At 41.5% G+C, this 24,367-nt stretch overlaps 1 protein-coding gene and 1 long non-coding RNA gene across 4 annotated transcripts in view; one reads left to right on the forward strand and one right to left on the reverse strand.

The window, feature by feature from the left end:
• The window catches only part of LOC142310648 (uncharacterized), a 480,440-nt gene that overhangs the window by 27,422 nt on the left and 428,651 nt on the right, over positions 1-24,367 (forward strand). The window lies entirely within an intron of this gene.
• Positions 15,313-24,367, reverse strand: part of RBM20 (RNA binding motif protein 20) — a 319,365-nt gene continuing 310,310 nt past the window's right edge. Inside the window, exon 14 of the mRNA XM_075348223.1 lies at positions 15,313-19,988. Coding sequence (XP_075204338.1) covers positions 19,878-19,988 — 111 coding nt within the window. The 3' untranslated portion in view covers positions 15,313-19,877. The remainder of the gene's footprint in view (positions 19,989-24,367) is intronic.

The raw sequence follows: 24,367 nt of genomic DNA on the forward strand, positions 1-24,367 counted from the left end.
TTAGACTGAGACTTGAAGAGGCGTACAAGCCACAGTGTCTTGCACTCACTGTGAAATTTGGTGGAGGATCGTGATGATGTGGGGATGCTTCAGCAAGGCTGGAATTGGGCAGATTAAACTTTGCAAAGAGCATATGAATCAAGCCGCATACAAGGTTATCCTGGAAAAACAGTTGCTTCCTTCTGCTCTGGCAATGTTCACCCAACTCTGAGGACTGGTTCTTCCAGCAGGACAATGCGCCATGCCACACAGCTAGGTCAATCAATGTGTGGATGAAGGACCACCACATCAAAACCCTGTCATGGCCAGCCCAATCTCCAGACCTTAACCCCATTGAAAACCTCTGGAATGTTATCAAGAGGAAGATGTATAGTCACAAGCCATCAAACAAAGAAGAACTGCTTACATTTTTGCACCAGGAGTGGCATAAGGTCACCCAAAAGCAGTGTGAAGACTGGTGGAAAGCAGCCAAGACGCATAAAAGCTGTGACTAAAAATCATGGTTATTCCACAACATATTGATTTCTGAACTCTTCCTGAGTTAAAACATTATTAGTATTGTTGTTTCAAAATTATTATGAACTTGGTTTTTTTTGCATTATTTGAGGTCTGAAAGCAATGCATTGTTTTGTTATTTTGACCATTTCTCATTTTCAGAACATAGATGCAAAATGTATTGCTTGGAAATTCGGAGACATGCTAAATTTGTTGTCTATGGAACCGCCCAAATTTTTGCATACAGCTAATGGCTTTCTCTGGCACTCGCATGGTCAATAAATGCAGCTGGAGTCAAACATATAGACCTCTACTCCATTCTATAAAGCCATTTTCTAAGGATCCAGAGTGCTATTTTGGACCATTCTGGGGTCTCAGCAGTCAGGACCCGAGATCAGAAGGTGATCCACTATCCTATGACTTGAGATTATCTTCTTAAATTGAAATCAAGTTTACAGCACAATGAGATTCCATAAATTGCATACTCTGCATGTCACTAAACAGCGTCACTTGCTTATGTAATCTTGCTCCTCGTGATAGGCAGTGCTGTGGTTGTACATTTGTTTGTTTTATACTGACAAGACAAAATTGTTGATGAGCAGCCAAGTCATCAATTATCAACATGTGATCTGAGATCCATATTGATGAGCAATAAACAACCAGTGACACATGAACTTTCAGAATAAAATACATAAAGAAATTCAAATGACTGGCATGTGAATCATGAGCTGAATTCATACATGCGCTCCTCTATACATAGACTTTTGTGACAACGCTAAACCACAAAATCAAAGCAATGTACAGTATTAGGGATGGCATGTTGTTGGCCTGCAGAGTAGAGACTGTGGAATAATACCATACATCACAGAAGTGAGTACACCACTCACATTTGTGTAAATATTTTATTATAATATCTTTTCATGGGACAACACTGAAGATCTGACACTTGTACTTTACTACAATGCAAAGTAGTCAGAGTAGCTTTTATTAGAGTGTAAATTTGATGTGCCCTCTAAATAACAACATGCAGCCATTAATATCTATACCGCTGGCAACAAATGTGTGTACACCCCTAAGTGAAAATTGCCTGCCAAATTTTGCCCAAAGTGTTAAGCTAAGAACGCACTTTGCGTTCACCTACTTGCAGTTCTAAACGCACGTTTTGGGCTTAATTGATTTGACCAAAGTTGCCTTTTTCTGAACTTTAGCGCTGAAAACGCATGCGTATTTACCACATTTTAGATGCGTTTTCAGCGCTTTTTACATGCGTTTTCACCTGCGTTTAAACAGATGCGTTTTGAACATCAAGACACTGCTTAACCCCTTAACGACCGCGGGCAGTAAAATTACGTCCTAAATGACATAATGTTACTGCCCACGGTCCTCCGGCGGCAGCATGCCGCGATCGGCATACATCTCAGCTGATTTTCACAGCTGAGATGTGTGCCTGCTAGGCACGAGCAGAATCGTTATCTGCTCGTGCCGATTAACCCCTTATATGGCGCTGTCAATACATGATTTTTTCCTTACCGCCCGATACCGGAAGTCACGTGACGCGATCACGTGACTCCCGATAGTTGTCATGGTAGCACAGGGTCATGTGATGACTCCTGTACTACACCTGACTTGGTTTCACTTTCGCTGGGGCACAGCAAAAGAGAAAGACAGCGTATCTGCTGTTTACAGCCTTGTAGCTGTGATCAGCAGATACTGCAGAGCGATCGGAATGCTGATCGCAATAGCCCCCTAGGGGGACTAGTAAAATAAAAAAAAAAGTTTTAAAAAATTTAAAAAAAACAAAAAAACCTAAAAGTTCAAATCACCCCCCCATTCGCCCCATTGAAAATTAAAGGGTTAAAAAAATAAAAAATATACACACATTTGGTATCGCCGCGTTCAGAAACGCCCGATCTATCAAAATATAAAATCAATGAATCTGATCAGTAAACGGCGTAGCGGCAAAAAAATTCCAAACGCCAAAACGATGTTTTTTTGTCGCCACAACTTTTGCGCAAAATGCAATAAGAGGCGATCAAAACGTAGCCTCTGCGCAAAAATGGTACCGTTAAAAACGTCAGCTCGAGATGCAAAAAATAAGCCGTCACTGAGCCATAGATCCCGAAAAATGAGAACGCTACAGGTCACGGAATATGGCGTAAAACGTGCGCCACAAACTTCCGATTTTTTTTTTTAACCCCTTATATAAAAGTAAACCTATACATGTTTGGTGTCTACGAACTCGCACTGACCTGAGGCATCACACCCACACATCGGTTTTACCATATAGCGAACACAGTGAATAAAATATCTCAAAAACCATAGTGCTATCGCACTTTTTTTTGCAATTTTTCAGCATTTGGAATTTTTTTACCATTTTCTAGTACACTATATGGTAAAACTGATGGTTTCATTTAAAAGTACAGCTCGTTCCGCAAAAAATGAGCCCTCACATGACCATATTGACTGAAAAATAAAAATGTTACGTCTCTCAGAAAAAGAATGGCGAAAAAAAAAACGGAAAGCGAAAAATCGGCCGGTCGTGAAGGGGTTAATAAAGTTTAAACAGTCAAACAGAATGAAAAAAGAGGAAAAAAAAGTATAAAATCTATATTAATGGGAAAAATAATGAAAATAGATATATTTCATAAAATTATAGCGGTAATATACATTTTATCGCTAAAATAGCAATAAATGCATATTTTTCTTAAATTTAATTGTTGGATTATGTGTGTGTGTGTGTAAAGGGACATATCAAATCATTATTTTGATGGGTAAAAAGCATGCGTTTTGGTAGTCCAAAACGCATGTTTTCTGCACGGAAAAAGCAGGTAAAACGCAGGAATTTGAAGGAATCTTGGTTTTTGCCATTTCTCATTGACTTCAATGTTAGCAAAATGCACCCAAAATGGCAAAAACAATTGACATGCTTCTTCTTTGAACGCATGGTTTTTGCCACAAAATATGCAAATTAAACGCAGCGTTTAGAAACGCAAAGTGCGGTCTGAAAATCCCCATTTTCCATTGACTTTGCTGGAAAATCAAAACGCATGCCTTTTGGCATGAAAAAGGTGCTTCTCAAAACGGAACTAAAAAGCACCTGAAACGCAGGTGGAAACGCAAAGTGCGTTCTTACCCTTAATATTTTGTGTGTAAATCATTATTTTCAAGCACGGCCTTACCTCTCTTGAACATTCAGTTCACTAGAGCTTCACAGGAGCCACTGGATCCTCTTCCATCCTCCATGACAACATCACAGAGCTGGTGGATGTTGCAGACCTTGCGCTCCTCTATCTTCTATGTTCGGAGGCCCACAGAAGCTCCATAGGGTTTAGGTCTGGAGACGCTTGGCCAGTCCAGTATCTTTACCCGGAGTTTCTTTAGCAAGACATTGCTTATCTTGGAGGTGTGTTTGGGGTCGTTATCATGTTGGAATACTGCCCTGAAGACCAGTTTCTGAGGGGAGGGTATGCTCTGTTTCAGAATATCACAGTACATGTTGGCATTCATGGTTCCCTCAATGAACTGTAGCCCCCCACCCCACAGCCGGCAGCACTTATGCAGTCCCAAACCATGACACTTCAGCCACCATGTCTGACTGTAGGCAGAACACACTTGACTTTGAATTCCTCACCCCTGTAACCTCTGCAGCAATGCTAGCAGCACTCGTATATATTCTAAATAGACGAACTCGCTGAGCATGTGCACTGAGCTTTTTTGGTCAACCATGGCGAGGCCTGTTCTGTGTGGAACCTGTCTTGTTAACTCTTCACGACCAAGGACATATATGTACGTCCCTGGCCGTGTCTGTCCCTTTAATGCAGGCTCATACGGTGAGCCCGCATTCTTCCCCCCACGTCTGCTGATCTGATCAGCAGACATGTGCCGATAATAGTTGCACATGGATCTCTGATCCGCCCGTGCCTGTTAACCCCTTAGATCATGCTGTCAAACTCTGACAGCGCTATCCAATACACACCAGTTGTGATTGCGCTGTTCCCCGCCGCCATCGGTGGCCCCATGACGTGACCACAGGGCGCCAATGGGTTGCCATGAGAGGATGGGGTCATGATGACCCCTGTCGCTGTAATGACTTGTTTTCTATGAATAAATCAGCAGAAGCGATTAGACAGTGCACGCATCAAGTCACCTAGGGCGACTAGTAAAATCACTAAAAAATTATAAAAAAAATAAAGTTTTTCAAAATATTTAAAAAAAAACCCCTAAAAGTTCAAATCACCCCCATTTCGCTCCATTGAGAATAAAACAATAGTGATCAAAAATACACATTTGGTTTTGCCGCATTCAGAAATGCCCAATCTATCAAAATATAAGATCAATTAATCTGATTTAGCAAGGGACGTAGCAATAAAAAAAAATCAAAACACCAGAATACATTTTTTGGTCACCTCAACATTGCATTAAAATGCAATAACAGGCGATGAAAACATCGCATCTACCCAAAAATGGTATAATTAAAAACATCAGCTCAAGATGCAAAAAATAATTACTGAACCCCAGATCCCAAAAACTGAGAACTCGAAAAAATGGCGACAAAAGCACAATTTATTTATTTGTTTATTTATTTTTATAAACTTCGGAAAAAAAAATTCATCACTTAGATAATAGTAAAGGTATAGATGTTTGGTACTTGTACTGACCTGAGGCATCATACTGCCTGATCAGTTTTACCATATAGTGAGCATGGTAAATAAAAATCCCAAAAATCAATTATGGAATTGCACTTTTTTTTTTTTTTTTTGCAGTTTCCACAGTTGGATTTTTTTTTCCTGTTTTCCAGTGCAATATGGGGCAGAATGAATAGTGTCATTAAAAAGTACAACTCCACAAACGTTTTCGTCAATTTCATCTCTATATGGGGCAATGCAAGACCAGTTGACAGGCTATCAGCCAGAGTTTCTTTATGCCATGGGAAAAGCAACTAGGGGACCCCGACATTGGAACAAAGATCAGGGAGGGGTTGAGGGCCCTACGAAAGGCAATACTGAATGAGCAGTGGCGGGAGACTCCATATAAAGTGATACACCGGGCGATCTATGCATTCAGTTTGCCCAGAAAGCTTGAGAATCCTGAGAGGATTACTCGTTGTCGTAAATGTAATTTAGAAGCTACGGATCTCTACCATGGACTGTGGCTGTGTCCCCACCTTGAGCCACTGTGGGCCCAAGTATCAAAGTGTGTTGCTAAACTCTGGGACATCAAACTCCTTCTTTCCCCTACTCTGGTTCTGTTCCATGTGTGGGAAGAGGTAAACATCCCCCTTTACTATTACATGTAATCATACTTGCAACAAAGAGGATGATACTGAAATATTGAAATATTGGTTGGAGTCAAAAGTACCCTCGTTCGAAGAAGTAATAATCCACATAAAACGGCTGATGGAGTTAGAGGGCCTTGATGCTGGAAGGAAGTCGGGACGATGGGGTTGTCACTTCAAAAAGTAGAGGGGGTTTAATATAACCTACTACAATTCGGAGGAAATAGAACGCTTAATGTCACCATTTAAGGAGACTGCGTAGTATCACTCTGAGAAATTAGGTGGTACACTTGGAGGATTGGAGGTGGGGGTTGAAGGTGACTAGGTAGGAGTGGGTTTGAACAGAGGGAGGGTTCGTGGGGGGGGGGGGGGGCGAAGTAGGAGAGTTTAACAAGATGGTTGCAAATTCATTCATATAGTTAGTTATAAGGGTTTCCACACGGTATTAAAGATTCTGAGTCTTACTGTGAATACTGTGAACATTGATTAGATGTTGTAGTACTGAATTGTAAAAGGAGTAATATACAATTTTCTTGTCATTTTACTGATAATATTGTTGATATTATTAATATTAATATTATTTGTTTCTATGTAATGATTTGTTTGCTTTTGAAAATCAATAAAAATTATAATTAATAAATTAATAAAAAGTACAACTCCTCCCGCAAAAAGCAAGCCCTCATATAGCAATCCAGGAACACAAAAGAACAGTGGCACACTTCAATCGTGAAAGTTTTCTTCTTTTATTAATTCAGGTATATAAAAACAGTAGCCATAGTGTGCTTGTGGAAAGAGGGGGAGCGGGTACAGACAGGAGCGCTGAGCCGGAAGATAGCCATTTTATGTTGATCGGTGCGAAATAGCCATCTTCCATCTCAGCACTCTTCTCTGTACCCTCTCCCCCTGTTTCCACGAACACACGGTGGCTGCTGTTTTTATATACCTGAATTAATAAAAGAAGAAAACTTTCATGATTAACGTGTGCCACTGTTCTTCCTTGTTCCTTTATTACCGCTTTACCCACTCCTGGGTTTGACAAGCAGAGCACCTCCAGTCTCATCCAGAAAGTCCTGCGGAGCAGTCGGGATCGTGGTGAGTGAGACCTATGACAGCCGGGTGGTGCCGCATGTGTTGTGCTACTTTCTCTGACGCCTCATTGGGGGACACAGGACCATGGGTGTTATGCTGCTTATCCATAGGAGGACACTAAGTAGATGCAAAGATGTTAGCTCCTCCCCTGCAGTATACACCCCATGGCCCAGCCAGGTTACTTCAGTTTTAGCTTAGTGTCTATACTAGGCACATCTCTGCTGACTACTGCAGCAAGAATTTTTTGTTAGACACTGTCCCTCATGGGAAGATGGGGAGGAAAAAAACGGAAAATTGCTCGGGGGTGAAGGGGTTAAACCGCTGTATGATCTTGGCCACTGTCCTGCAGCTCACTCAGTTTCATAGTGCTGGCAATCTTAGTATAGCCTTGGCCATCTTTATGTAGAGCAACATTTTTTTTTTTCCCAGATCCTCAGAGAATTCTTTGCCATGAGGAGCCATAGTGAGCTTTCAATGACCAGTATAACAGTGTGTGAGTGATAACACCGAATGTAACACCCCGGCCCCCATGCACACCTTACACCTTGTAACAGTAATGAGTCACATGACACCAGGGAGGAAAAATGGCTAATTAGGCACAATTTGGCCATTTTCACTTAGGGGTGCACTCACTTTTGTTGCCCGCTGTTTTCACTTTAATGGATGTGTGTTGAGTTATATATAGGGCATACCAACTTTACACTGTTATACAAGCTGTACTCTACATTACATTGTATTAAAGTGTCATTTCTTCAGTGTTTTCCTATTTTTGTAAATATCTTTTCATGGGACAGATGTACTCACTTTTGTGATATACTGTATTAGTTCAAGGAAATCTCTCAGACTGCTCCACTAGGGCAGCCGGGCATGATTTATATGCCATTTAATTTCAGATTACATCTAAATCTGCAGGTAGTTAGTGTTTCTGGAGATGACAGGTTCTCTTAAAGTACTCTAGGCATAGTAAAGCACTTCCCAAACTCTTGTCTCCCTCTCCTAACAACCAGCCCAGCCCCACATTCCCCTGCTCGACTTAGGTGGACACTGAACTGTCAGTGGAACGTGGGACTGGGCTGGGAACAGGGAATACAGAGGTTCAGGAGGTGCTTTGGCACACCCAGAGCACTTGCGCCTCATTTGCATATTAATTAAAACAGTGATTTTTCAGTTATGGAGCAACAGATTACATCAATAAATGTATGGATGAAATTATCTTGCAGAGAGCAACATGACCATAAACAGATTTGAGGTGCTGTGTCATACTGACAGATTTCATTTTAACATTAAAGGGGTTGTCCACCACTCGCACATCTCCTGCTCAATCAGTATGTTTTCCCCTAGTAAAATAATAACATCTATACTCACCTCTGGCGCTGTTCCAATGGTATCAGCAAAATGTCATACGATCCCCAGGAGATCCTATGCTGACACTGCTGGAATAGCGCCGAAGGTGAGTGTAGGTGTTATAATTTTACTAGGGGGAAACATGGGGATTGAGTAGGGGTTGGCCTAATAGTGGACAACTCCTTTACCTATAAATGATTTCCTCCTGCTCTGAGGGACACTTGCTGCCCGCTGATTACTGGCAGGAATCTTATCAAATACCAATATTATAAAATTTTATTTTCTGTGAATATGCATATTAAGATAAACAAAGTCTATCAAATCACGTACTAACTTATTTTTTATGCAGACTTGATCCACAGAGAGAAACAGTTTGGTTGTGGCTACTGTATATAATGGAAAACGCCTCAGTTTCTATAATGTAATAATATAGACATACATTGTGAAATGGGATATGGTATTAAAGAGACGGTGTGAAGAAGTAGCTTGATGCTGGCACTAGCATCTGGCCTACTAGTAAGCAATAACAGTGTGTATGCTATAATAATGGTTATTATGTGACATGCTAGTAAATCTAGAAGGAAAATTATTACATTGTGCAAAGATGCCTGTTTAGAGAAAACTGGTTCTAAAATATGACTGTTGAACCTGTCACCTTTTATTCTTGCTTCGTGTTCATTCCTCCACCTTGACTTACGCGGCCTTTATTTTTCCAGTTTATATTGCTTTTGTTTTTTTATTTTTACTTGGCCATTTCAACTAGTTGCAAGACATGGAGAGAGGGCAGTGATCAGCAAATGACTACTGCCCTCTGCCTCCTCCCTGCCGTGAGCTAGAACAACAAAGCAATTCCTGCTGACGTGTGGATTTGTGTGTATGCACTTTACATGCACTTGATCCTGAGATTTTTTTTTTCTTTTTGTTGTTGCATCACCAAGGCCAAAGGTACTACTGACAGCAAAAAAAAAAAAAATTCAGAATAAACAGATACTTCTTCTTTATTTTTCTATGTGTCTGTGTGAGCAAAAGCTGCCAAGAACTGGATGTTTACAAATTGAAATGTGATTTAGTGACTGTAAGTAAAACAACCTCCTAAGATACTGTTCCTAATTGTGGTGAAAGGGTGGTTGGGAGGTGCATACTGCTCTCAGAACCACCTGTACAAACACGCCGCAAGATATTACTTTACTTTGCAGTGAGGAGAACGTGTAAATACTTTTTGGGTAGGTATATTTAAAAAAAAAAAAAAAAAGAAAAGATCTTTGATACATATTATTTTAGGTTTCAGAATATTCATTTGTTTGTCTTCTTCTTCTGCTTTGTTCAGTTCACTATCATTTGGGCGCTGTTCCCGGTACTGTTCAGACTCACCATCAAGGTTTTCAAAGGCAAATTTAGCGCACAAAGCGCTGCAGAAGCCATGGAGCTCCTATGGACAGAACTTGGATCTACTGCATGAATTTTTGTTTTAAAAAAAACAACTGTCCAAAATTCTTAAAGGAGAACCTATAATCAGTCTGTGGCTGCCTTGGTATTTAGAGCACTACTCAAGCGGTTTTTTTGGGGGGGAGGGGGGATTTGAGAGCTTTAAATCCAGGTCCCTGCCCCTTGTGATATACTCATCCTCCGACATCTCACTTTCACTGCCACTCTGGTGGGTCTTCTACAGATTGTGACTTCCCAGCAGCACCAGTGTTTCATGGAGCATGCCGGAGGTCAAATTGCAATACAAGTCTATCAGAGCCTCGTTCTGGCCTTATTCTTGCTCTCATAGACTAAAGCCTGCTTTACATGGTACGATCGATTGTGCGATTTCACAATCGATCGTACCCGCCCCCGTCCTTTCTGCGTCACGGGCAAATCGCTGCCCGTGTCGCACAAAGTCAGTAACCCCCGTCACACATACTTACCTCTCGTGCGACCTCGCTGTGGGCGGCGAACGTCCACTTCCTGAAGTGGGAGGGACGTTTGGCATCACAGCGACGTCACACGGCCGCCGGCCAATAGAAGCGGAGGGGCGGAGATGAGCAGGATGTAAACATCCCGCCCACCTCCTTCCTTCCACATAGAGCCGGCGGCGGCCGCGGGAGGCAGGTGAGCTGGTCATCGTTCCCGTGGTGTCACACGGAGCGGCGTGTGCTACCACGGAAACGATGATCAACCAAATTAAACGATATTATGGAACCTAACGAGCAGTACCCGACTCACGATTTGTGAGCGATACTGCGTCGCTAGGAGGTGTCACACAGGCCGGCATCGCCAGCGATGCCGGATGTGCGTCACAAAAACCGTGACCCCGACGATCTATCGCACGATAGATTGTCTGGTGTAAAGCAGCCTTTAGGCCCGTTTCACACGTCAGTGAAAAACAGTGACGTTTTTCACTGGCGTGTAAAACACGCACATGTCCCTGCGTGTGCCGTGATTCACGGCACACGTGGGTTGTCTAAGTGCAATCCGGGCTCCGTTCTCCGTGGGCCGTGATTGCACTTAGAAATCAACTCACCTGCGCCCGCTCCCGCTCTCCATGGTGCTGATCGCTCCCGCGGTGCAGCATCCGGCCGGCGGTGACCCCTGCAGCAGCTGCTTCATTAAGATGCGCGACAGTAATCAGCCGGCTTAGAAGCAGCCGGCAGAACGGGCTGCAGAGGACATCGCTGGACGCCGGGTGAGTTAAAATGTTTATTAAATGCACGTTTTTTTCTGGCACGTGTTTCACGGACCACACCACTGCGTGGTCCGTGGAACATCAGTGATGCCAGAAAAAAATGGACATGTCTCCGTGCAGCAATCACGCACACGCGGGTACGCCGCACGGAGACACGTGCAGTGAAAAATCACTGATGTGTGAGCAGACCCCTTCATTATAATGTGTCTGTGTATGTCAGTGATTCTGGTACGTTTAAAAAAAAGCACAAACGTACCAGAATCACTGACGTGTGAAACAGGCCTTACATTGAGACTTCGTGATGTAACCAGTCAGAAGTTATGGACACAAGATGGCTCTCTGGGACTGGAGTGATGCTAAGCAAGCATGAAAACGTCTGGTAAATATAATACATGGGGCTGGGACTTAGATTTAAAACACCACTCCAGCACTGGAAAAAAAAAAAACCTGCTGGGGTGGTGCTTTAAGAACTCAGTAGGCTGGTGCTTTTTCTAAATGAATCTTATTAAATGTGCCCAGAAATATCCCTAAAGGACCTGACAATCCCTCAGCACCGTGGCTTCCCTTGTTGTGACAGAGTACCCTGCATATTTTTTATTTTTTTTTTATAACACCATATTTCTGTTACCTTGTTGATTCGTGAATGAATCACACAGAGAAGATTGTGATGCATGAAAATTCTCTTTATTAAAATAATTATTATTATTATTATTAAACACAATTCAGAATATTTTTTCATAAAACAGAAGTGAAGAAAACTTGTGACAGATCTTTAAAGTCCAATCGTTTTTACAAGCCAAGAATTAAATAAACATGATTTTATAAGCCTTAATAAATAGAGCCTCTGGTCCAGTTCAAGTATGATTTATCAGTCATAGCCTCAGCATTTCAGGGGTACAAATTTCCCAAATATCAATAAATAATTCTTTTAGAAGAGTGTTCAGAAAGGCACTAATGTACAGTATTGAAGACTTGCCAAGACATGCATAAGAAAATTAGGCAGCAGCAATCAAGAATCTTCCCATCAAAGCAGCAAAACATAAGTTTCTTATGGGGATTGTTGGCAACAATATTAAACCATTAAGATCTTTTTTTAACGTAATACTGTACAGTAAAATGAGTTATAAAAACAAGGAAGAATTAGGTAACACAGTGCCCCCCAGTGTCCATAATGCTAATTACCATCATCAGACTTTACTTGTACAGTAATATCACTTTGGGTCATTTTTCCCTTCTTTATATCTTTTTTTCAGTGTTTACAGTGCCTCCCAATCCATTTTATATGGCTTCAATTGGTTCAATGAAAGGATTATAATGCCAAGATGATCCAAACATATTTTATTCTTTAGGATGTTCAGTTGTAGTTAGAAAAAATGTAATGTGGGAAATATAATGTAACAGCTATAAATTGTGCGTGCTCAGTATTACTGTCACATTCTTTGAGATGGCAGACATTTTTGAATTTCTGATCTGCCAGTAACGGTGAACGTCCAGTTTTTGTTCACTGCTACTTACGTAACCGCAGTTATCATAGTCTCCGTTATGATTGTACACAATCACACAACAGCAGTGAATAAATTGTGCAGGAATAAATAATCACATAATTCACTTATTCCACTTCCAGAAGGAGAGAGAACCACAGTAGGACATGTTATGTAACAATTTGTGTTTATTTAAACTTCACAACATTTGGAAATTCTTGATTGTAGTCAGAAAATGAAAACATTATGGTTTACACCTAGAGGTTGATAAAACAATACAGCTCTAGCGCTACCTTCATGTAGCTAAGGCTTTGCAACAATGTCACTAGTGTAATATACAGTGTGTCCACCCATATTATGTCCACCACCATTAACTTGAGAACGGCGGCAGCTATAGGCATAGAAGTGGTGTCTAGGTATAGTAAAGTAGCCATGCGCTACGCAATGAAACCACCAATAGCGCCACCTGGTGGAAAACAACGGAGTTAGCATTTTTATCTCAAAAACGGAACAAGATAGAGAAAAAAAGTGAATTACAAATTTGTAGGGCATCATCAATTCAATACGAATCGACACCTTGCATACCGAAATGCTATGATTAGAACGTGTAAAACTCACAAGGCTGCGGACATGAAGCGATACCTCATGGAGACCTTCCTAGAAGTCATTGGGTATGGTGGCTGGGTGGAGTGGCCTCCACGCTCACCTGACCTGACCCCATTGGACTTCTTTCTGTGAGGTCACATCAAACAGCAGGTGTATGCGACCCCTCCACCAACACTGCAGGACCTACAACGATGTATCACAGATGCTTGTGCAAACGTGTCACCTACCATATTGCAAAATGGGCAGCAAGATACAGTATGCTGTCCAGAGTCCAGATGTGCATTGCAGCTGACGGGGGAGCATCAACGTTACATGAGCGCCATATGTGTGACCAGCATTCAATGTTTTGGGGGGGGGGATAATGGGTTTCGCATTTCTGTATGCAAGGTGTTGATTCGTATTGAATTGATGATGCCCTACAACTTTGTAATTCACTTTTTTTCTCTATCTCGTTCCGTTTTCGAGATAAAAATGCTAACTCCGTTGTGTTCCACCAGGTGGCGCTACAGGTGGTTTCATTGCGTAGCAAATGGCTACTTTACTATACCTAGACACCACTTCTATTCCTATAGCTGCTGCCGTTCTCAAGTTAATGGCGGTGGACAGGATATGGGTGGACACACTGTATGTGGTGGCTCAACAGTCTGGTTGGAGGCTAAAAGCTCTTAGGCCATGTTCACTTTTTGCAGCACCCAAAACTTGGCAGTAAAATCACTACAGTTTTTGTTTTATTTTTTTGAGTGCAGATTGTAAGCATGATTCGTTTATAGTACATGTTATAGTTGGATTTATTCACCAAAATGCAGCAAAACCTGTTAGATTTCTGAAATCTTATAGCTTTTGCTGGTACTTTAAAACGCAGTTTCTTTTCTGCAGAAAAAATGCGTGTGAACATAGCCTTAAAGCACTAATTTTTTTTTTTATTAAAATAGTTAAAACCAGATGAATACGCTTTTATGACTGTGGTCTGTCTGGCACCGCTGGTATCCACATGCAGGATTCCTTCCTGGCATGAATTGCTTTTTATAATGTAACAGAAAGACTTCGGGTATGTGCACATGATGAGGACCCGCTGCGTCCTGGACGCGGCAGGTACTGACCTGTGGGGCCTCGAGTCTCTTTCCGCAGGAAACCGCAGCTGCACGTGCCCATGATCCAGGCTCTCTGTTCTCCCTGTGGAGAATGCTTGCGGTTCGGAGAGCCGCATCACAGGTCAGTTTATGCTGCGGGCAGTACATGCACTGTGCCTGTACGGTCAGACACGGCCATTACACAGTACATAGCAGGGGCACATATATAAGATTATCTCAGCACACGCACATTTTCTATAACATGCAATTTTGGAAATTATTATTATTCTAAGAGCTATTGATTAAAATTTACTTTACTCGTGGGGAAATCCCTTTAAGATTTCATGATCACTTTTTATTGCTTTTTTCGGGGTGGACTGTGGTGACTGAAACCCCCCAACTCCCCTAGAAATCTGGTGTTTTGATTTTCCTTTTGCACATTCAAGTATGTTTAAAGTAATTTTATATTTTGATAGACCCGACTTTTATGGATATGGCGATACCAATTATGGTTTATTTTTTTTTTCTTTATTTTAAAACTGAGAAAAGGAGTTGAATTAAACTTTTATGCTTTTTTAGAGAACTTCACATTGCAATTGTGTGAGGTGAGCTTCAGATGAATACCCAGATTGTGAGTGGCTGCCATTGTAACCTATTAGGCTGTATGCGCACGTTGCGTCGTGTCCCTGCAGAAATTTCTGCAGGGATTTGACAGCACATGTGCTCGTCAAATCGCTGCTGAAACACTGCATAATGAATGCAGTGTATCCTGCAGAAAAAAAGCCGATTTGATGCGCTCTGGATGCAGCCTCTCCCATAGACAGAGCAGGAGCTGCATCCAAAGCGCACAAAAGAAGTGACATGTTACTTCTTAGAACGCATCGATTTGGAACAAAATTTTGGCATCCAAATCGCTGCGCTCTCAAACGCAACGTGTGCACGTCTCATGCACAATCTTCATAGATTGTGCAGGGGACGCAGGTCGCATGCATTTACGCTGCGGTGCAATACGCAGTGTAAATGCATGAAATTCTGCAACGTGCGCATGAGCCCTAAAGGGTACTCTACACACAACGATATCGCTAGCGATATATCGTCGGGGTCACGGTGTTCGTGACGCACATCCGGCGCTGTTAGCGATATCATTGTGTGTGACTAAAAGGAGCGACGATCGCAAAAACGTCAAAAATTGTTGATCGTTGAGACGTCGCTCCTTTTCATAATATCGTTGGTGGTGCATGCTGCTGGTTGTTCGTCGTTCCTGCGGCACCACACATCGCTATGTGTGACACCGCAGGAACGACGAACATCTTGCCTGCGTCCACCGGCAATGAGGAAGGAAGGAGGTGGGCGGCATGTTCTGGCCGCTCATCTCCGCCCCTCCTCTGCTATTGAGCGGCTGTTTTGTAACTCTGCTGTGATGTCGCTGTGACGCCAAACGCACCTCCCCCTTGAAGGAGGGATTGTTCGGCAGCAACAGCGACGTCGCTGAACAGGTATGTGCGTGTGACGCTGCCGTAGCGATATTGTTCGCTACGACAGCGATCACCACATATCGCACGAACGACGGAGGCGGGCACTATCGCTAGCGATGTCACAGCGTGTAAAGCACCCTTTAGTCTGCCTTAATTGCAGTGTGGGGAACTGTTGAGCATAACAATTGGAGATTGTGCCATTTATATGCAGCTGTCAATGATTGATAACAGAATTTAAATAGTATAAGAGCAGCAATCGCTGCTCACGTCAATCACTGCTGTTATGGACAGATATTGGGTACATATTACTGCTGCATCTGCCCTGAATGGAGCGAACACAGCTCCTGAGCCCGTACCATACACACCATGAGGGTACGCTCACACGAGTGTGAAAAACGGACGAGTGCAATGCGAGAAAATCTCCCTTTGCACTCTGACCAATGCGAGTCAATGAGGGAGAGCAGTTGGTCAGCTTTTCTCGCATCCAGATTCTGGATGCGAGAAAAGCGGCAGCATGCTGCGATTTTCTGTTACAGCCGTATCCCTCGCACCCATTCAAGTGAATAGGTGTGAGAGATACATCGGACTGCACCCGGATGTTATCCCAGTGCAGTGCGATATACGCACAGGCTGACAGTGGAGGAGATGGGGAGGATTAACCCCTCCCTCTCCTCCGCAGCGCCCGTCCTCAGCTTCACAGCTGTGACCTGATCGTAAGATCGGGTCACAGTTGCATGACACTCGGCTCACGCTCGCAGCAGGGCCTGAGCCGGGGGTTAATAGGGTATCTCATCCGATGCTGTCGCATCGGATGCCATACGCTTGTGTGAGTCCAGCCTGACCGTGACATACATGTTCACAAAGGGGTTAAAGTATAATGTGCATTTTGAAACGTAGAGCTGTACAACTTTCATTTAATTCATGCTGCCCCAACCACAGGCAGCATGAATCAGACCCCAGATGTGTCCTTGAAGCCCTGTATGTTTTACTCTGGGACGCTGCTGTGTTTCAAAGAGATCATATTTTGAAAACCTGGTAACTGTGTGGCATAGATGACTAGTCAGACGCCAGTCCCCGTCAGCTTCTACACAACTCCCTATACGCACACATACGGAGATACCTGTCTATTGGATGAAGCAGAGAGAAGCTGCTGGGAAACCGCCTCGGATTTGTTATCCCAGACACACAGTCCCCGGCTGGCTTTTCAAAGTATGTTTTCTCTGAATCTTTGCCATATTTAAAAGTAAAACATACACGGCTGCAAAAACTCAGGCAGAGTCTGATTCATGCTGCCCGTGGTTCAGCCACCATGAATCAGAGGAAGGTTCCATTAAACTATATTTCACTCTGAGGCATTTTCATCATTTTTGTTTATTCTCAGTCACTAATCACAGAGGTAAACTTGTGTCCTTTATGTTACTTTATTTCTTTACAGGCTTTATGGCTGTAGTCAGCAACCTGCTGACAGCCCCATAAACTAATCATACGCAGCTTTTACTTGTACCTTTCTTGAATTTTATTTAGATGTGTTAAACATTTTTTTCAAAGGCACTAAAAAATGTTTTTCCAGTGTACTTGATAAGAGTAAGTTGCTCCTTTTTTCATAAGATCACACATACATATAAAATCTAACTTGGGAACAAACTGGCACCATCCATTCAGGTCATCTACAGCTGTGTGGTGACTACAAGACCGGCTCTAAATCATTTATGGCTAATGTAATGGTAGATTCATGTTCTATTTCATTTAACTCCATAAAGCAATTTTACTATATTAAAGCTCAGCAGTAATCTACATCGCTCCTATAACCAGTGCTTCTCTACATGTGATACACAATTCAGAAAAAAAAGAAATACTGAGCGGTAAATTACATCAGCACAAAAAAAATATAAAATATATATATATAAATAGTCTTTGTATTTTGCTTTTTAGATTCACATTATAAATAGGCAAAGTTAAAATCCTTGTTAAAATTGCAATATCTTATGTACATATTGACCAGTGCGCCTAACAAAACACATGGCGCCATGTCCCGGATGGGCTGACATGCACATATCAGAAGTGAGATTGACTGCATTTCAAGGAAGGAATGCTAAGGCTTGTCCTTAGGAATTAAATATTTTTATTAAATAAAAACCATATCACACAACATGTTTCTAGTAAGTGGCCGCACTCTGTGTGATGCGGCCTGGACACACGTTCATACACACTCTACAATATAGAAGACCAGGGCTTTGTATGCAGTGTCAAGAAGCAGAAAACATTATATACTGCAATCACTGTTTATACTGGCCAGTGTTGTATTTCAATCATTCACTTTATGCTTCTTTGTTAGATTAATTACTTTAACATAGAAAAATAGTGCATTGAAATCAATGAAGCAAGTGTGTGAGCTATAAAAAATAATAAGCACAGGGGGTCTCTGTTTTGAGGAGATGCAGTTTTTAGTGCTATTGACCCTACAACTTGCTTCACATTGAAATATGCAGGTATATGTTCTGTTATCTGGACTGGGAGTGTCTGGTTAACGTGTCCTTAGAAGTATATATTTTATTTAATTCATTTTTTTATTAAAGTATTTTAGTGTATGGTTTCTGTGGTGGACTCCCCTCTCTATAGACAAAATTGTGATGCTTCATAAAAAAATAAATAAATAATAATTCCAGTCTGGTGGACCCCACATGGCTGGCACATAATAGTGCGGTTTTCCTTTATGGCCATTAATAGATGATGTTATTGCCAGGGTTCCAGGATGTGGCCATCTTTAAAGTAGGGATTGTCTTCATAAAACAAAATGTTTCCAACTCCCTTTATACAGCACATGGGGGTAAACGAAGATTTAAGGGAGTCCGTAACCTGAAATGAGTTGTTTCATTCTAGATCTCCCAGCTCTCTTCTCTTTTTCCCTGTGTAAAAGCTGCTTATTTTGCCTCATGCAATATAGCTTATTAGCCTTTCCTTCCAAGTGACAACTACGTAAAGGTGAGAACAGACTGATATTATTATATGTTATATTACTCAATCTAACAGCCAGTGTGAAAAATGTCATCACACTTTTTAGAGATAAAGGAAAAAAAAAAGTTTTTTGTTTTACATAAAGACCACTTCCTGATGACAGTTTCTCTTATGTTATCCTGTGACCTTCTTGTTATTTACTCTTCATTTAATTTGAAGAGCACCAATGCTAAATCGATAAAAGGGGCCCACCTACCACATGTGATTTATAATACTACCTTAGGTCTCTCTCTGTTAGGCACCATGGACTTGTGAGTGCTACGTCTGGATGCTGTATAGCAGTCTATATAAATGACCTTATTTATAATATCATACTTTCTTACATTAGATAACATTGTGCTTAGCTCAGCAGTGTGCATTCTGATTAGACATTGTGTATATTTAGATATTACCATGTATTGGAATATTTTTCTAACTATATTTCGGGGCCATGTTATGTTTAAACGGTGAGTTTCGGTTCAGAAGACTTTTTTTTCTAAGTTCATAAATATAATTTCGTAAGTCTACATAATAAGTGAGAACTAATTACAGCAGTAAAACAATGCATTGCTATTCTGTTAAATGCTGAGTATCCGATAATAAAGTGACAGTAGCGTATAGTAGTAGCGTCGCTTCATTTATATTAGAGACATTAAACCATCTGAACTCATTTGACATCACTTGTCATGCATTTATGCTCTGAGGTACTGGTCATAATAATATATTATAATCTGGATGAACTAAAATTCTGTAAGAAAAAACATCCCTGAGAAAATTAGAATCTTATAAAATATTCTTCATGGTAAAATATGCATTTACAAAGGCACACAGGCTCATTTTTGCATATAAAAGCCAATTTATGCAAGGCACAATGCTTATAATAACAATTAAAATCACCCATATTACAGGCTAAAGCTTCATCTATACTATTACCCATTTATTTTGCAAAAAATTTCCATAAAATCAAAGGATAAGGTATAATTTCTTGTGGCACATTATATTTCTTAAATAAAATTTGCAGTTTTTATAATGACAAGGAAAAATAGTCCCAATCTTGGGTCTGGTTTAATTTCACCATTTTGAGTGCACATATAAAATAACCTTCCCTACTTTACAAACCCATCACATAGTCGTCTTCACATGTGAAGAAATGTTTCTGAAACCCATTTACCATTGCATGTGACTGATAGTTCATAGTCAGCAAATTGAAGTTACAGCTTAGTTTTGTTCTCCACAATGTACTAACATCCTGACGTGCACATCCCTTGTCCGTGACTCTCCTCTTCTTATTTCCAACTATTCATACGACCTGTATCACTCAGTAATGTCCGTACAGTCCATAACCATGACTCTTCCACACCAGGCAGCTAGGCCAATTTCTCAAGGTTTGGTTTTCTGAAACTGAGGAACGATCCCAATATCCTCCTGAGAAGCGGTAGTTTCCTTGTCGTTCTTATCTGGACCTTCTTGAGCCAACCTTGATAAATAATTCTGTGTGAAAAGTAAAATCAAAAGTTTCCTCATCAGTATAAAAATTATACATATGCATCCACGCAATTTTGCCAGAATGGCGACCATTCCATGCAGCTGGTTTTGAATCCCCTATTAAATCGATGGCTGGACACACATGACAAGCTTTTCTCCCCCCCTCATTCACCTTTTGACCCTCCCCTATTCTCTCAGACTGTAAGCGTGCGAGCAGGGCCCTCACTCCTCTTCGTATCTGAATTTTGTTATTCTGTAATGTCTCTTGTTGTCTTTATATGTCCCCTCTGAATTGTAAAGCGCTGTGGAATATGTTGGTGCTGTATAAATAAAAAGGCATGACAAGGCTCGTCTAATTCAAATTGAGCTGTGGCGTTACTTTCAGCAAAAATCTGACCAGGACTGGTGCAAGAGTTCTGGTGTGGTGCATGCCGCTTGTCAGATGCTCCTGATTCATAAAGCGGTGTGCACCACTTCAAGAATCAGCAGTCTCTGACTCCACCACTCTCCATCATCATGACTAGAGACAACATCGTGGGTCTTGATGAATTAGACTCTCTCTCATTGTGAGAATGTTTATACAGCACTGTAACATTAATCAGTTCAAGGCCAGATCATTTTTCCCATTTGTGACTTGCACATTTTCATTTTTCATTCATACTTGTGGTTTTAAGAGGTTTGACATGTTTTCTCTTTTCAGTTATTCAAATAATTTTTATATAATTTTCATATTCAGATTTTTTTATTTTTGCCAAAAAGAGGAAAAGCTAATTAACAAACATACAAACCCCACCAGACCATATACTCTAATACAATTCCTGCCCATCAAGACACAATGCCAATTTCAGTGAATTTTGCTTTCTTTGGTTATGCCCCTCACCACACTCTTACAGGTCTTGTCTCAAGTCTTGCTGTTATCCATGGGATAGGCGATAACTTCCACGTGTAAATGGACTGGACAGGAGTAGAGGGCTCGAACTCCACCCACAAATAATGTCCTGATGGTAGTAACTGGCGTGCATCAAACTTAATTCAGCGTGTGTGTGCTGCAGCGGCATTCAGTACTGAACACTCTGTGGATGTGCACACGCCCAAAATATCTGTCTGCAAAAACATTAAAGGGCTGGCGGCCCAGTGGGAATCTGCCTGATTGGGTAGAAGGCCAGTCTGGGCCTGAAACCGTTACAGGGCAAACTCAGATTACTTGCATCAGCTCTGCGGTGCAGACTAGGAACCAGCAGCTCCTGCTCGCTCTGGGCACACTGCGATCACTTCAATACTTGAACAGGTGAAGGTAGCACTGTTAGTGTATGCTTCCTAAACTGTATACAGTCCCTGACAGAAGTTCTGTCACTTATCCATGTTATGTAAATAAAAGCTTATAACCTGACTTTAAATTCATCCATTGGTTTCATAAATTACTCTTTTGAAAGCTGAAACCCTCCCAAATTTGGTTTAGGTTATGAAAATAAAGTTGCTGCAAAGCTGAAATATTGATCATTTATAATGAACACAGAAAGGTCAGATTTTGGCAAGACAAAAGTTTTGTCGCCCACAGAAAGTAATGTGAAATTCAAACAAATAATTAACTTCTAATACAAAGCTATGTTGCATAACATTGTTAATGAAGTTGTGGTGCTATTAGAGCTATATTTAATATTTTGTGTGACTTCCATGAGCTTGAAGGACTGCATCCATGCGGTTCAACAATGATTCATACAATTTATTGATGAAGTCATAAGGAATAGCAGAGAATGCATCTTACATGGCTCCCAGAGTTCATCTAGATTCTTTGGTTTTGTCTTCCAAGCTTCCTCTTTCATCCTAGCCCAAACATGCTCAATGATGTTCATGTCTGGTGACTGGGCTGGCCAGCCCTTGAGCACCTTGATCTTCTTTGCCAGGAGGAACTTTGTTGTAGAGATGGATGTATGAGATGGAGCACCATCCTGCTGCAGAATTTGACCCCTTTTATGATTGGGAATGTAAGAGGTAGCTAATACTTCTTGATATTTTAGGCTATTGATATTGCCTTCCACCTTGCAAATGTTTCGCACACCCCCATACTGAATGTAACCCCAGACCATGATCTTTCACCACCAAATTTAACTGTTTTCTGGATCCATACGGGCTCCAGTAGGTCACCTGCAGTATTTGCGGTGGCTGTGGTGTAATTCAACTGAAGATTCATAAGCGAAATCCTCCTTCTGCCACTTTTCCAGCATCCATCTGTTCAGCAGGCTGTGGGACTTGGCAAATGCCACACGTTTTTTTTAATTGCCTTTTGTTTAGTGCTGGCTTCTGGGCACTGATTCGACCATGGAGGCCATTTCGAGACAGAATCCTACAAACTGTTCTAGTTGACACAGGGACTTGAGGTGACCAGGCCTTTTGGAGCTCTGCTGCAGTGGAAGAGAGGCTGGCTTTGGATTTTCTAACCAAAAAACGTTCCTCTTGAGCAGTTGTCTTGCGGGGTCTGCCGGATCTGGGCTTGTCAGAAACATCTCCAGTGTCTTCAAATCTTTTTTTAATTCTTTGTACTTGACGCTGAGACAAATTAAGAGTGCCAGACACCTCTGCAGTGGATCTGGTTTTCAGCCTCTTGATGATAATCAAGGCTTTGGTCGCAGGGTGAATTTTTGGCATGTTGTCAGAGGTCAAGTTGCAGTTCAAGTGAAGGTCTGGGGTGCTGGGTTTCTTTTTATACACAACCACTAATTACCCAATCATTTAGTGAGCACAGGTGAGAATGTAAACTAGGATTGGGTGCATTATATGGACAAGGCGACAAAACTTTTGTCTTGCCAAAATCTGACCTTTCTGTGTTCATTAAATGATCAATATTTCCGCTTTGAAGCAACTTTATTTTCATAACCTAAACCAAATTTGGGAGGGTTTCAGCTTTCAAAAGAGTAATTTATGAAACCAATGGATGAATTTAAAGTCAGGTTATAAGCATTTATTTAGATAACATGGATAAGCGACAAAACATCTGTTAGGTACTGTACAACGCTCGTTCAGCATTGTGTATTAGCTATCAGAAAGCCAAATATGGTAATAAACTGTTATAGACTTCTCTTTTGGGGGTCTAGCGGTATATGACAGCTGGCTCCCTGCTCATGCCGCTGCTGACTCTGCATTGGCTTTCTAAAGCATCATTAAAGAGTCATTTTCAAACCAGGCCAGCATTTTATGATGTTTGATGGTTCACAAGTAGTTAATGGTCTGTCTATAGATTAGGCCAGCAGTTTATGACAGCTGTGGATGTGACCTCTGGACATGTAAGGTAGATAAGGTCCTGCAGTACAAGCAAAGCCACAAATGCAGACAAGCTGCACTGAGTGCACCAGCTGTTTGGTGTGCTACTCGCAGAGCTCCCCCTCCCTGATCATACAGAAAAGGCCCATTGGAAGGATAGGCCATGAATGGTATAGTCCTAAAATAAGCCCTTAAAAGGAACCTGTCAGGTGATTAATGCTACTAGTACCATGCCCAAAACACAAGTAATATAAACGAGAGACTGGCTCCATAATTACAAAAGTCTATTTTCACTCTAAACTGATTCTTCTTTGATCAGGATTGGGTAAAACCTGTCCAAATATAGCATCAGCATTAAAATTGTCTGGATTAAACCAATGCATTATATTTGAAGAATGTATTAGAGCAGGGATAGGCAATTAATTTTCCTGAGGGGCCACATGAGAGACTGTGACTGATGTGGAGGCCTGAACCAGTAGCCTGAAGTTAATTCTGCTCAATCTAATATATAAAGCTGTGTGTGTGTGTGTGTGTGTGTGTGTGTGTGTGTATATATCTATGTATGTATGTTTGTATGTCCGGAATTGGCATCTACACCGTCGCAGCTACAGCCACAAAATTTTGCACACTCACACTTCTGGACCCCGAGAGCGTCATAGGCTATGTTTTGAGGGGAAATTTTAACCCCGTGCTTTACAGTTATTCACCAAAAAACTGCCTCCATTAAAGCGAATGGAGCTGGGAGCCACAGTGCAGCCAGAACTTCAGAAGAGTGCGCAGCCATGCCCTTAAATAGAATGTTGGCATGTCACAATGGAGCCAGGGAAAGAGACAGACACAGACAGGGAAAGAGGCAGACACAGACAGGGTAAGAAACAGACACAAAGAGAGAGACACAGACAAAGAGACAGACAGGGAAAGAGAGACAGGTTAAGAGACAGACACAGACAGGTAAAGAGACAGACACAGACAAAGAGACAGACACAGGGAAACAGACAGAGAAAGAGAGGGAAAGAGACAGACAGGGTAAGAGACAGACAAAGACAGGTAAAGAGACAGACAAAGAGACAGACAAGGAAAAAGAGGGAAAGAGACAGACAGGGAAAGAGAGGGAAAGACAGACAGGG

Source organism: Anomaloglossus baeobatrachus, chromosome 5 (assembly GCF_048569485.1).
Source record: "Anomaloglossus baeobatrachus isolate aAnoBae1 chromosome 5, aAnoBae1.hap1, whole genome shotgun sequence".
NCBI classification, from domain to species: Eukaryota; Metazoa; Chordata; class Amphibia; order Anura; family Aromobatidae; genus Anomaloglossus; species Anomaloglossus baeobatrachus.